This window comes from Spermophilus citellus (genome assembly GCF_964194105.1).
Source record: "Spermophilus citellus genome assembly, chromosome: 9".
NCBI lineage: Eukaryota > Metazoa > Chordata > Mammalia > Rodentia > Sciuridae > Spermophilus > Spermophilus citellus.
Genome location: NC_138191.1, coordinates 106,023,605 through 106,037,924, shown reverse-complemented (window position 1 = coordinate 106,037,924; position 14,320 = coordinate 106,023,605). Strand labels below are relative to the sequence as shown.

Here is a 14,320-nt window from a genome sequence, read left to right as displayed (position 1 = left end):
GTCCACTGCCTCCCCAGTCTGTGGTGGGAGCACGGGGTAGGGTGGGGCCACTTCCCTGCAGCTGTGCTCATATTCGGGAGTCCTGGAGGCGGCTAGAGCTGTTACTGCCCACAGTGGGGATCTGGGCCTTGTCTGGGTGCAGCGGCTGGACCTCAAACCCATCTTCAGGAGAGGGGGCTATGGTGGGGGCATAGCGCCCAGTCCGGTGCTCCAGAAGGGCAGGGCCCCAGTCTCTGCTTGGCTTTGTGGCATTTTTCAAACGCTGCACAAGAAGTAGGCAGGGGGTGCAGCAGGCAGGGTGTCAGAAGGGAGTCCTTAAGCCTCATCCACCCACTCCTCCCATTTCTCCAAGTTGCCCAGTCCCTACTCCTCACCTGGAGAAGGGTGTCCCCATCTGTACGGCAGAGCTGGAACAGGGCGTAGAGTGGGATGCAGATGACAGAGGACAGGGCCATGAGGAAGCCAATGGCCACAGCCCAGCCTGGGTACTGGTAGTGGTTATAGGTGATTGGCCGGTACTGGATCACCGTGAAGATGAGAATAAACTGCAGGATGTGGATGGGAGTGGGTGTGAGGCCAGCTCAGAGATCCTCCCAGACCCCAGACCCTCCCTCCTAGCAGCATCCCTTCCTCTACCTACTCCCAAGCTGGAAAGTGGCAACTGTTAACACCTGGGCAGTGGAAGAAGCTGGCAGGCCCAGGGGCATAGGATATGGTGGGCAGGTAGGCACCATGGAATGGGAAAGGTCTGTCTTTGCCATAGCCCTGAACTAGCTGGAGAACAATCAAACTGCAGCTTCCTTTGGAAGTCAAGAATTCCAAAAAGGTCTCTTAGGCAAAGCCAAATCCCTGGCCTTTAGGCCTTCACCTTGCAACGTGACCTCAGTTCATCTTTCTGGCCATGTTACTTTACCTCAATGTTTCAGTTATACCCAGCACTTCTACCCTTTCTCCATTTGTTCTGGAGAATCATCCTCTACATCTTCCTTTGTCAAACCCTGTGTCAGGACTACCTCCTTCAGGAAGCTGTTCCAGATTTGTCTCCTTTTGAAGAGCCCCTCAGTGGCATTTCCCATCTGCCTTGCTCAGTTATGTTTCCTGTTTCCCATGCACCTGGGAGCACCTGGCCGTGCGTGAGCTCTGAGTCTGCAGTGCACAGTGCCTGGTGCCGTCTTATGGATTTGAACTGATTAATGCTGAGAAATAGAGGGAGCTGGGGAAAGAGTAGGACAAAACCCTGCTTGGCTATGGCTGTGGAGATAGTGACATTTAGCTTGAGGAGGGCTCAAAGGGTAGAAATGGTGAGCATCAGGCTGTGGGTGTACCAGGGAGCCTCTTTGGAGTGAGATGGGGAGTGAAACCAGTGATTTAGCTAGGGGCCCCTGGTTCCACCAGAGGGCCTGGAGGGTTGGGGTGCCTTGACTTGCCAGCAAAGCTCAGCGTCTTCCCCCAGAACCTTCAGCTGCTTCCTGTAGCTCAAGCTCCTCTGACCTTCCTTGTGACCAAATTCTAAAAGGTAAGATCCACACCCAAACTGGGGACCTCTTCTGGGATGTACATAATAAGACATAATGTAACAAGCCTCCTGAATGGAGCTAGAGCCTGATCTACCTGTGGACAAATCTCTTCATTAGCTGTCAGGATGAGTTTGTCAGAAAGAGTTTTCCAGAAATAGAAGCCAAGCACCAAAGAGAACATGACTTCCCAGAAACATGTTCACGGAGCCTGAAATCCTCATCTTAAGGTGACTCCAGCCAGGCTTCCTAGGCACAGAGAAGGTACTGCCCATTCTGCTTCAGTCTTGAGAGGACACCAGACCTAGGCTGAGGCTGCCTGGGAGGCCCTTCTTGTGTTTGTCTCTTTCCCTTGGCAGGTGCCCCAGGTCTATCCCCAGGGTGGCAGCCCTTTCTGAGTGTTGGGAGGCTGAGCTCTCTTCAGGTGGGCCCTAGGCAGTGGCACTGGCCTCCCACTCCTGAAAGCAGAAGACTTCCGCTCCTCCAGTTTCAAAGCTGGGCTGGTGGCCAGAACGGGTGCCTGTGCCAAGCTGAGAAACATCCCATACCCCATGTGGTAGAGGCCTCAGCCCTCCAAGGGCCTATTTTTTAGAAACATGAGCCAAAGTAGAAGTCTGGTGCTGAGCTCCCTATGGTCCTGAGGAATAGAGCATGGTAAGATGTCACTCCACACAGTGCCCTGACCACTCACTAGGTGACACCAATGTCACTCAGAGGTAGCCTTGCTGCTTCTTTGTGTATACTATTCGCTGCCCCACCCCCCTCCTGCCCACTTTCCACCTCAAGCACAAGGAGATGGTTTTTAGCCCATAGCATGCTCCAGATTGGGCTACCTGTTCCACATCATGGCTCTGCCCAGCCTTACTACTTATGTGACTATGGACATTACTTAACATCCGTATGTCATAATTTCCTCATCTGTAAAATGTGGATAATGATACCCTGGAGAGTTGTGTTCACAAACTAACATGTAAAGAGTGTACAGAAAGGGCTTGAGTCCTTGCCCTGGGGGGATTTCTCCCACCAATTCAACTTTCTGTTGGGAGTCTGGCAACAGGGACTTCCCCTCCTAAACCAGCCTACTTCCCTACCAGGAAGGATTAGGAATCTGCCCCCTCCCCATGCAAAGCTGATATCTCTTATGCCTGCATGGAAAGGTCCTGGGGCCACTTCTGGAATACTTCCACTTATGTTCATGCCACATAACCAACCTCCTTGGGCACCTCCTCTGTGAGGGGCTGGGGGTAACAGCATTGAGGTAGACAGGGATGACACTAATACCAATGGCTTATGAGAACCCTCAGGAGAAGCCAGGCAGGAATACCAGGGAGGGGGGCTGATTTACTGGGGTTGCTGCCAGCCACCATCCCCCTCCAAGCTTGGGCAATGTTGTCAGTCAAGTATAGTTAAGTACAGGTCTCCGTATTCCCTTCCTGGCCCGAGGTCAGCGCTTGGGGCTCTAAGTATGCACACACTTATCTGACTGTTCAACCTCCCTCAGACACCTGGAGGCCAGGGTCATGGGTGTGGAGCTCTGGCCTAGTGACAGACTCCTGTTCTCCCTCCACTGACTTCCAAGAGGACACTTGGCTGATGAGCGGCAGGAAGAGGGAGGGCACCGAGGAACTTACAAAGATGATAGCTGGAGAGACAAAGCGCCAGCAGATCTGGAAGAAGAGGGGTGGTGGGAACCCCAGCATCATCTGGATGTCCTGGAAGTAGTTCCGGTGCCCTGGAGAGAGGGCGGTCAGCAGGCCCAACAGGACAGTGGGCTGGCTACAGGCAGGGACACAAAAGTCCATGGAAACACGGGCACTTACCATAGATGTACATGATGGACACACACATGATGCAGGAGATGATGACCAAGGAAAAGCTGGCTGCGTAGTTGTCCATCAGCAGTAGCCAGTAGATTCCCGCCTGTGGGCCAGCAAGCAGCTGAGCAGGGTGTCCATGGCCCAGGCTCCCCATGCACCTGCAACTGCAGCCCAGCCTTTCTCCCACTTGGTCCTTACCTGGCTGGTGAGGGGGATGCCCAGTAGGAAGCCAGCCACAGCCACACCCAAGGTCACATAGGTCTTTTTCTGTAGGATCCACTCATTCCCCACCTCATCCACAATGGCTGTGACCAGTGTCTCTAGGAGGCAGAACTGTAGGGCACAATCATCAGAGTAGGGGCCTGACCTCTGTCCTCCCCTCTCTCCCCAGGTCACCAGCCCCGTCCCGCACTTCGTACCTGAGTGCCCAGCCCCAGCAAGATGAGCATGAAGAAGAAGAGCAGGGACCACAGTGGGGAAATGGGCAACAGTGTGAGGGCCTCAGGGTAAGCCACAAAGGCCAGGCCAGGGCCATGATCTGCCACACGGGACACATCCACACCCAGGTGATTGGCCATGAAGCCAAGAATGGAGAAAATGACGAAGCCAGCATAGACGCTGGTGGCACAGTTGGTGATGCTGATGATGATACTGTCCCTAAGGGGAAGGAGAACAGAGACCATTCAGGACAGCCAACTTACTTCCCTTTCCCTGATTTGGGCCAAGAGAAGTCATGGAGACAGGGAATGTTCTAGAAACAAACATGCCCCCCAACTCCATTTCTGGTCCACTCCAGGGCTTTTTAAGTAAATCTGAGACTTTTGTATCCTCACAGAGCTCCGGAGACATCATTATCCCATCTCTCCTCCTTCTCTGGCCAAAGAGCCACCCAGACCCAATACTCTCAGGACTTCAAGAACATGAGAGGAAGGGGAGGGCCCTGGTGGGCAGGAGGCAGCACTGGAGTGTGTTGGTCTGGGGCACCAGGTTGGGCTGTGGAGAGGGCAAGGCACAGCAGGCAGCCTCAGGGCTGGCCCCAGCTTCTCACCGGTAACAGTTGTTGTGGAACTTGTTGTAGGAAGCCATGGTGATGAGCCCGCCCCACGCACAGCCCAGTGAGTAGAAGATCTGGGAGGCAGCATCCCCCCATACCTGCAGGGAGGCCAGCGAGGCACCATGTTAGCAAGGTCCCAGCCTGGTCCCTCCCTCCCCGTCAGGGTCCCCCTCCACATCCCACCTTGGCCTCCAGGATCTTGTCCCACTGTGGGGTCAGGTAGTACATGATACCCGTGAAGGCTCCTTCCAGGGTCACTCCACGCACAAACAGGATGGTCAGCACCACATAGGGGAAAGTGGCCGTGAAGTACACCACCTGGGGACAAGATGGACTCCATGGACTCCTCTGGGCTCTTTTCCTCCCTGGTACCACCTCGTTGTCCCCGAGGCACCACTGATCCTCTGGTCCCTCTTCCCCTCCTATGGCCCTTACCCATCCTCGACATCCCCCCACAACCCAGGCAGGGGAGGCAGGGTCTTTCAGGGTGGGAACAGACCCTGCCTGGGGAGGGGTACTTGCTTTCCCTGAAGACTTGACCCCTCGGATGAGGCAGAGAAAGACGACCACCCAGGAGACACCAAGGCAGCCGAGGAGGGGCAGCCGCACCTCCCCAAAGTTCCCGATGTCGTCTGACAGCTTCAGTACATAGAGCCTGGGGAGGGGAAACTGTCATTGAGGGCCAGCTCTGCTGCCCAGCAACAAATGTCAAGGTCCCAGGGCACTGTTGGCCACTCCCTTTTGGGTCGCGAGGTCCTAGCAGCCAGCTTGGTGGGAGATGGGAGCATTTCAGGGGCCCAGCTCCAGCCAGCCCCGCGCTTTCTCTCTGCTGTAGCTCCTGGGCCCTGAGACTCATGCACTGCCCTGCAGCCTCTCCTAGGACCCTCAAGGGCTCTGGAGGCCACCTGGAAGCCTGGGGCATGGGGGTCTGTCTCTGTCCCTGCTTGGACCCACCCTGCCCTTGCTTATGCATTTCTCCCTTTAGGAATGCCCTGTCTCCTCTCAGAAGTCACCTTCTCCGAGAGGCCTTCATGAGCATGCCACCCACACTAGTCAGCACCACCACTGGTGAGCTGAGGGAGGCAGCAGAGTGCAGGGTAAAGATGGCACCCAAACTCCTCTCAGGGGCCTCCTCTGCCCCCTGGGCGGCACCAGTTGGACTCTTTCAAACAGATATTTAGGTGCCAGGCCCTGTGCTGGGCCTCCAGACCTGCAGAAGCCATGCTCCCAGCCCTCAGGAAAGAAGGTGGAGAAAAGGCAGCCACACAGCTCTGGGCAGGAAGGGTGAGGCAGAGGTGGGACAAAGTGCTGCAATCCCAGAGGGACATCCCCATCCCATGGGAGAAGACAGGGGAGGTGAGGCTGGACCTGTGGTGTGAAGAGAGGGGAGGAGGTGGGGGGAGAGGACTGGAAGGACATGCCAGGCTGAGGGAACAGTATCCGCCAGGACAGAGGATCAGGAATTAGTGTGGCCCAGCCTGGGCACGTCAGGAAGCTCAGTAAGGCTGGAACAGAGAGGGGACCATTAAGAGAGAAGGGTAAAGAATAGGAAAGGACTAGATGATAACAGGTCAGAAAGTTGAGGCTGAGAGGTTTGAATTTTGTTTGAAGACCTCTGAAGGGTTTTGATAAGAGTATTCTGATGGCCTGTCCTTGGCTTTGCAGTAGTTCCTATCTCACAGGAAAAAACAAAGCCCTTACAGTGGTTACAGGCCCTACAGGATCCATTGTCCCCTATCCTGCCATCTCTCTGATCTCTCCTCCTACCCTTCCCCCTGCTCACTGCTCTAGCTGCACTGACTTCCTTGTTTCTTAAACATGACAATACCTCAGGACCTTTGCACATTCCATCGCCTCTGTCTGGAGTGCTCTTTCCTCAGATAGTCACATGCACATGTGGATATGTTACTGGAAAGACATACAGCCCTTAGGCCCTACAGTCACATAGGGCCCTGCACTTAGAAGGACCTTGTGCTTGGTTTAATGCTCTACCATTGCCATCTTGAGACTCTTAATAAACTTGAACAAGATGCGTCATATTTTCATTTTCACTAGGTCCTACACTCCCTCCCTCTTCATTTCCTTCAGGTCTTTACTTAGGTGTCCTCTTCTCAAAGCCCCGCCCTGCCCAGCACCCCTGGCCCCTCCCTCGACCCTCCTCTGCGCACAGTTGTCTATCATACCCTATACTATTGTGTTTGCTCAATGTCTGAGAAGAGGAATCTTTGTTCAGTTCATTCAGTGCTGTTCACAGCGAGACACTCAATGAATGGACATTGTGTTAAATGGCTTGGGAGGTGAAAGGAGGGAAACTGGAGGGAGACTAGTTTGGTTGTTGGAATTTTCCAGTTTAGAGGTAAGGAGTAGGAAAGAAGCTCTTGAGCCTCACTATTCTCACCTGTACAATGCAGATCATAACGTCAGCCTGAGAATAATTTGCAGATAAATGTAGATTGAACACAGGCTTCCTTCTTCTCTTTTGGTACTGGGGATAGAACTCACTCCCCCAGCCCTATTTTTTTTTTTTTTTTGTATTTTATTTAGAGATAGGGTCTCACTGAGTTGTTAAGCATTTCCCTTTTGTTGAGGCTGGCTCTGAACTCACAATCCTCCTGCCTCAGCCTCCCAAGCTGCTGGGATTACAGGCGTGTCCTACCATGCCCAGCTATTTTATTTATTTGTGATGCTGGGGATTGAACCCGAGGCCTTGTGCATTCGAGGAAAGCACTTTACCAACCAAACTATCTCCCTAGCCCCTCCCTTCTTCCTTTTTTACAGTAGGCTCTCTCAGCACAGCTCCACTCACATCTGCGGGCCTTTAGCATCCTAAGCTATTTTCCTCCCTCCCCCAGTTAGTACTCAAACCTCATGACACCTGTCTTTTTTCCTTCGTGATATACAATAGAAAAAAATACTGGTTGGCTCATTAAGGTAAATAAACAAGGTCACTCAGCTAAAGGCAGCTGTTGGGGGCTCCAGCTGCCCAGGCACTGCTTGCCTGAGTGCTAGGTGCTCCACCAGAGAAGACTGGCCCTTCAGAAAGCCCAGGGTCCTTCCACTGCTACTGATAAGAGTCACTTTTCAGCCAGGCACAATGGCACACACCAGTAATTCCAGCAGCTCAGGAGGCTAAGGCAGGAGGATTGCACGTTTCAACCCAGCCTCAACAACTTAACAAGGCCCTAGGTAACTTAGGAAGACCCTGTCTCAAAATACAAAATAAAAAGGGCTGGGAATGTGGCTAAGTGGTTAAGTGCCCCTGGGTTCAATCCCTGGCACCAAAAAAAATTTTTTTAATTAATTTTAAAAAGTCACTTTTTCGGGGCTGGGGATGTGGCTCAAGCGGTAGCGCGCTCGCCTGGCATGCGTGCGACCCAGGTTCGATCCTCAGCACCACATACAAACAAAGATGATGTGTCCGCTGAAAACTAAAAAATAAATATTAAAATTCTCTCTCTCTCAAAAAAAAAAGTTTTTTTTAAAAAAAGTCACTTTTTCTCAAGCACCAGCATCCAAGTAAAGAAGCCATTTCTTATTTAAAAGACTTTTAAAATTCTAATTATACATGCTAAACTGGTAGTATTTTATGTTATTTTTATTGCAAGAATACAGTACTAGGGATTAAAGAGTTTAGAAAGCTAGACTGGGAACCAAGAATGAATTCTGGCCTTATTTTAAATGGTACCATATTTAGTTTTCTGTTTTATTTTGGACCATGTGCTTTTAAGATCAAAGAATTAACCTAAGAACTTTTGGAACACAACATATTTACAAGTTGGCTCTTGATACATAACCTCTCTGAAATTATTCTGTCTTATTTTTAAAAACAATTTTCCATGTATATAGGTTCATATAGATAGTCCATATAAAGGTATGTGTATTCCACACATTGACATTTGTATCTATATCTCTATCTTATTTCCTCAACCGGATGGTAAATGCCTTGAGATGGGCCACCGACTCCAGGCCTTTGCATGTCCTACAACTGCTTATTGAGCACCTGTTGCTGTTCTTGGTGACTTGTGCTGCCTCATCTCATTCTACCTTTGTAACAATGGGGGAGGTCTTGCAGCCACCCCAACTTAGGGGATGAACAACTAAAACAGAGAGATTTGGTGACCTCCCAAGGCCACACAGGGGGTAAGTGGCAGAGGCAAGATTTGACATTAGTGTGACTCCAGAGCTGCCGTGAGACACTAGCAGGTGGGGGTGGGATCAAAATCCAATGGGCAGCAGGTTCTGGGTGCCACAGAGGCTGTGGAGCTGGGATAGCCTGGTCATGAGTTCAAGGACTGGTTTAGGTTAGACTAGGACTCAGACTGGCACAAAGGACTGTAAGATGAGATTGTGGTGGGGTGGTGACACAGGGAGAGCTGGGAGTCAGAAGGATGAGCAAGAGGCAGATGTGGAGTAGAAATCTACCCTTTGGGTTTCTCTAGCTTTAGAGCCATATCTTCATCTTTCTTTTGGACTGCTTTTCTCCTTCATCAAATGGTAACTTTATTTTTGTTGTTATTTTTAGTACAGAGGATTGAACTCAGGGGTACTCTACCACTGAACTATACCCCACCCTTTTTTCTCCCACCTTTAAAAATTGGTACATTAGGGCTGGGGATGTGGCTCAAGCGGTAGCGCGCTCGCCTGGCATGCGTGCGGCCCGGGTTCGATCCTCCAGCACCACATACACATACAAACAAAGATGTTGTGTCCGCCAATAACTAATAAATAAATAAATATTAAAAAAATAAAATTAAAAAAAAATTGGTACATTACCCACCCTTTTATTTTATTTTTTATTTTGAGACTGTTGCTAAGTTGCCAAGGCTGGCCTCGAACTTGCAATCCTCTTGCCTAAGCCTCTTGAGTCACTGGAATTACAGGTGTGCACCAGTTTGTTAAGCATAATGTGGTAACTGTAAAATAATACCTGCCTGAGCTACCTAATGGGATGGTTGTAGGGTTCAAATGACATCATGCTGCTTTTCAAAGGGGTATTTGAGAGTGTGGACTGAGAACACTCGCATGGCTTTGCTGGCCTAGGACCAGGCAACAGTGGAGTCAGGCCCTGGACATGCAGACCCAGACACAGCCACTGCTGCTCAGATCCTTAACCTTTGAACGTCTGCCTCTCTATGTGAAAATAGGGATAATAATACCTACTGAGATAATATGTCAGCACATCGTAGGTGCTTAAGAAATGGAGTGGGGCACACTTGTAATCCCAGCGGCTCTGGAGGCTGAGGCAGGAGGATCACAAGTTCAAAGTCAGCTTCAGCAACTTAAGGAGGCCCTAAGCAACTTACCAGGACCCTGTCTCAAAATAAAAAGTAATAAAACATTTAAAAAGGGCTGGGAATGTGTAGCTCAGTGGTTAAGCGCCCCTGTATTCAATCCTTGGTACCAGAAAGGAAAAAAAAAAAAAAAAAGGAGTTGCCTGTTCTCCTTCCTTGCTGAGTGAAGCCAGCCTGTGCAACTCTCTTAAAGGTCACTTCCAAAGGTCTCCAGGAGGGGGCAGCAAGGAGCCACTTCTCCAGGAAACAGTTGAGCCCGATATAATGCTCCCTAAGCAGGACTGGCACTGTGCCAGTTGGGGAGCTGGCCATCCAGAGGTCCCCCAGCCAGATTTCTCTGAGAACTATTCCCCTCTGGTTTAATTGATAAAAATCTCCAGAGCTTTTCCCAGGGTGGCTCCTTCCGCCAGGCTGGGAGTCCCTGGTAACAGCTCCTGAGAGGGGCACCACCAAAGCATCTGGTAGGGGGGCAGCAGGGTGTGTGTGGCTTTGTGCTTCTGGAAGCTTCCAGGAAGGCTCACCATCCTCAGTCTAGATCAAGCTGCCCAGTCCACCCCATGCCTCAAATCTAGTAAAACGCCTAATTGGGCAATTATTTGCAGAGTTGAGCTTGAGCTCAGGAAGGAAGTGTCTGTGTGTCTCATTCCCTGCCTGTCTCCTCTCCAAAATGACCATCCAGAGACTGAGTCCTCCCGCCCCTCCGTGAGAGGCAGTAGCTCTGCTCTCTGCAGAGTGAGTCCTGGGGGAGTGACCATGTCTTATCTGCCTGTGAGGGGTCTCTCCCCAGCACAGAACCTGCCGCAGGGAAGCTGCTCCTTTGGGAACTGAGCCCTCAGGACCTGCTGTGAATTCAAGCATCCCTCGGCCTCCTACATCTCACCTGTAGCTCTCCATCACAAAACAGAGGAAGCTTCAAGCCATTAATCTGGCATTAAGCCTTGTACTATATAGTTGCCTACTGGCCTCATTACTCACCAACCCACCTGCCCCCAGCCCCAGATCCTGTTCACCTTCTCCTGGCCTCTGCTCATCTGCTTTTGTCTCTCCTGATCCTTCTTCCTTGCTCCCTTCATTTTCTGTGCAGCTCTAACTACCTCCTCTTGCCCCACCCCCCACTTTTTGTTTTAATGGTACTGAGGATTGAACTCAGGGGCACTCTTCCCCTGAGCTACATCCCCAGCCCCTTTTTTATTCTGAAAGAAGGTCCTGCTAAATTGCCAAGGCTGAACTCAAAACTTAGGATCTTCCTGCCTCAGCCTCCTGAATTGCTGGGATTACAGGAGTTACACCACTGTGCCCTTCTCCTTTGTCCCTTTGAATGAACCACTACCCCCTTGGTGATTCTCCACATCCCTGTGCATACCTCCAAGGCACCTGCCCCTAAATGATCAGAAATCTGTCTTCCCATTGGATTCTGAAATCCTTAGGGCAGTGACTCTGGGCAGAGAAGAGGTCTGTGGAATGAATGAATGAGGTCTGCTTATTTGCTCCCAAAGCCCTCTGCCCAGAGGCTCCCCAACAGGACATGAGGAATTTCCTCCAGAATGTCCTGCTGTGCCCTCCAGAACACCTCCAGCAGCAGCTTCCCGTCTCGTGGCTCTGAAACTCCAGTCTCTTGTCACCTCTGAACAGAGTGTGTCAGGCTGTCTTCATCCTAGCACCTGGCTTAGCAAACTTCCAAGGCTCCTCTTGTTCTGCAGCATTAAGTCTAAACCCAGTTCTCATTAGTTCTCTATGAAGGCCACCTCAAGGCCCATGAGTCCCCCCCACACCTGTTAGTCTCATTAGAGTAGGTCCCTCAGCCTTAGGACCAGTCTCTGCTTATCTGAGACCCAGGGCCTTTGCTCATGCTGTTCTCACCAGCCTGTCATCCCCCTTTGCCCCAATTCTCTGATTGCTTGCTGGATTTCTGGAGCCCTCTCTCACTGCTACTCTTTAAGGATTCCCCAAATCAATGTCCTGTCTTCTGTGCTCTTTTCCAATGATTCTTCACCCTCCTCTGCCTCCCTCTGTACCTGTGGGAAGTCTGAACATGCCAGCATCCAACCTAGTCTGCACATGGTTGCCTGATGGGGAAAGGGAGCGCCGAGAGTTGCCACCAGGCTCCCCTGTCCCAGATCAAATGGTGCCCTCACCTCCAGTACTCCTCACTGGGGCTGGTCCTCTGCAGGGTGTGGTTGAGTGGGTGGGATAGGTTGCTGGGCAGGGCAGCAGGCCGGGAGCCATTGGTGAGGTTGGAGGTGTCCAGTACACCAGCACAGTCGGGCGTGTTCCAAGGGTTATTGCAGTAGGCCCAGGGCAGCACATGTGTCATGGAGGAGAAGAAGTAGTAGAAGGCGATGCAGATGATCACATTGTAGTAGATGCCAATATACGTGGATACCACCATCATGCCATAGCCCACGCCTGGCGGGGAAGGGGCACTGGTCAGCACTGATGGGGGAGGAGCCTCACATGTCTAGTGGAAGGAGGTGAGGTTAACAATTTCTAAGGGCTCATGGGGCAGGCTTTGATGGAGGGTCACAGGAGGGACAGGTCAAGGCCTTTGTAGGGGCAAGTCAGGGAGGGAAGGAGTTTTGTGTATACACATGGCAGGAGAGGAGAGTGGAAGGCAAGTAAATATGGATCCCAGCATGCATCCATAGCCTTGGCCATTGATGTTGGGCTTCAGGTCAGCACCAAGGCTCCATGGGGGTTGGCAGTGTTTGTACAGATGGGTGAGTTGGCCTGGCCATCAGAGGCCTCTGTGAGTGTGCGCTGCACACGCCCCTGCATGCATGATTGAGTGCCCCACCCAGGCTCACCTTTGAACATAGGGCTGATCCTCCATACCCCCAGGCAGCCCTGGCTTGCAAACTGGCCAAAGGAGAGCTCCATGAAGAAGAGAGGAATCCCGCAGAATATCAGCATGATGAAGTAGGGGAACATGAAGGCGCCTGGCAGGCAGGGAGAGGTCTGGCTCAGGGTGGGCTCCGAGGATCCCACCCTGAGCTTCCTCCACGGAACCCAACAGCAAAACCTTTGTGATTGGGTAAGAATGGAGTACTAGTGTGCCAGGAATTAAGCAGGAGCCCAGGTCTGGCACCCTACCCCAAGTCTGTCTTTGAACTTGACAAAGCCTCCCAGGAAATCTGCTCTGAGCAGAATCCATCTCTAGAGCTGCCATGTTTGGTTGGGATTTGATGGTTTAACCAATTGATTTCACAAACATAAGCCACTTTGATCCTCAAATATCTCTGGATCATTTGGGAGGGCTGTTAAAACACAGAGGAAAAAGACAGGGAACCCTGGGAAATAGGGGTACTTTTCTCCACTTCTCCTCATCTCTAGGGAGCAGGCCAGTAGGGCCAGGCCTAAACAGCAGACTGCCAGGGTCTGAGGGTGGTCTGCGCCTTAGGCAAAGGGTGCCTAAGCCAGGGATGGGGGCGAAGAAGACCAGGGCTGGAGGCTAGCCTCTGTCTACAGTAGGGTCTGTGCCAGGACAAGGGTGGCCCAGGCCCTGATGGGTGGGCTCTATCCAAGTGGGTGGTCCTTGCCCTGTGCCCACTGGGTACCTCCCCCGTTGCGATAGCAGAGGTATGGGAAGCGCCAGACATTGCCCAGGCCCACGGCATAGCCCACGCTCGTCAGTACAAACTCGATCTGGTTGCCCCAGTTTCCCCGTGTGAGGTTCGGGTCCCTCTTGGTGGCCTCGCTGGGCACAGCACCATTCTGTGGGGACAGGAGAGAAGCTACCATCAGCAAGCCATTCGTGCTCTGTGCCTGACCCTCTGAGCCTCCCCCAGTGGGGACACTATGGACCCTCCAAGCCCCCACTTCTGGGGTTTCCCCTCTGCTGGCAGGAGCCACAGGCAAGCCTGGCAGAGGAGGGTAGAAGGGAGGAGCGGCTTGGCTGCCAGCGGGTGCCAAGCAGAGCTTCCTTCTCTGGCCCTCAGCACCTGGGTCCAGGTGCACCAGGTCACCTGAGGAATTGCTGCCAACACCTGGAGGAGGGATACTGAGGAGGGAGGTAGAGCCAAGAGCCCACTAGCCCCTCTAAAACCTCCCCTCACTCCTCGGGGTAAGGATCTGGGAGCAGCTGAGCCTCATACCAAGCAGCCAAGTCAGGCTGGGCACAAAGGGGCCTGTGTCCAGACAGCACCCCCCACCCGCCGCCTACCACATCGCCAGGCTGAGCACGCTGCCCATGGGCAGGAGGCGGCTAGACCCCTCCCCCAGCTGGAGGCTTCTTCCTGGGGGCACCGGGTGGGCAGGGCTGTGGGGAAGGAGAGGAGCAGCTAAGCTGGGCCAGGCCTGGGGAGGGCATTGTGATACTCGGGGTGAGCCTCTATACTGCCCATGGCTGGGAAGGGGACCCTGGGGAAGCTGACCTGGGCCACGGCTGGGGGTGCTAGGCCATGAGTTGGGGAAGGAGACCAGACTTGTAGGCACCATGCCCGACTCTGAGGATAGACTCTGCTAGGGGAAACAGAGGGAGTGGTTCCAGAAAAGGATACAGGGAGAATGGTCTCTGAACTGACAGGGTTGCCTGCAGAGGATGGAGCCACAGGTCAAAGGTCAGGAGGGGCTGCCGAGGGAATGTGTCCCAGGGAAGAATTCTAGGCCTGCTGGGAGCTCCTGGGCTAGTCTCCATGGCCAAGAGCC

The 14,320-nt window shown here is 52.5% G+C and overlaps 1 protein-coding gene across 9 annotated transcripts in view; it reads right to left on the bottom strand.

The window, feature by feature from the left end:
• Nucleotides 1-54: 54 nt before the first annotated feature.
• Nucleotides 55-14,320, bottom strand: part of SLC6A9 (solute carrier family 6 member 9) — a gene marked incomplete at its 5' end in the record, with an annotated part of 32,074 nt that continues 17,808 nt past the window's right edge. For 2 of the 9 annotated variants that reach the window (XM_081305960.1, XM_081305966.1), the window contains 12 exons: nt 55-262; nt 375-545; nt 3,146-3,246; nt 3,335-3,434; nt 3,530-3,664; nt 3,751-3,988; nt 4,380-4,483; nt 4,569-4,703; nt 4,908-5,040; nt 11,812-12,082; nt 12,481-12,612; nt 13,231-13,387. In XM_081305960.1, coding sequence (XP_081162086.1) covers nt 68-262; nt 375-545; nt 3,146-3,246; nt 3,335-3,434; nt 3,530-3,664; nt 3,751-3,988; nt 4,380-4,483; nt 4,569-4,703; nt 4,908-5,040; nt 11,812-12,082; nt 12,481-12,612; nt 13,231-13,387 — 1,872 coding nt within the window. In that variant the 3' untranslated portion in view covers nt 55-67. Of the gene's footprint in view, nt 546-3,145; nt 3,247-3,334; nt 3,435-3,529; nt 3,665-3,750; nt 3,989-4,379; nt 4,484-4,568; nt 4,704-4,907; nt 5,041-11,811; nt 12,135-12,480; nt 12,613-13,230; nt 13,388-14,320 lie in introns of those variants that run through there. The other 7 variants (XM_081305959.1, XM_081305965.1, XM_081305962.1 and 4 more) reach the window with 6 other exon arrangements.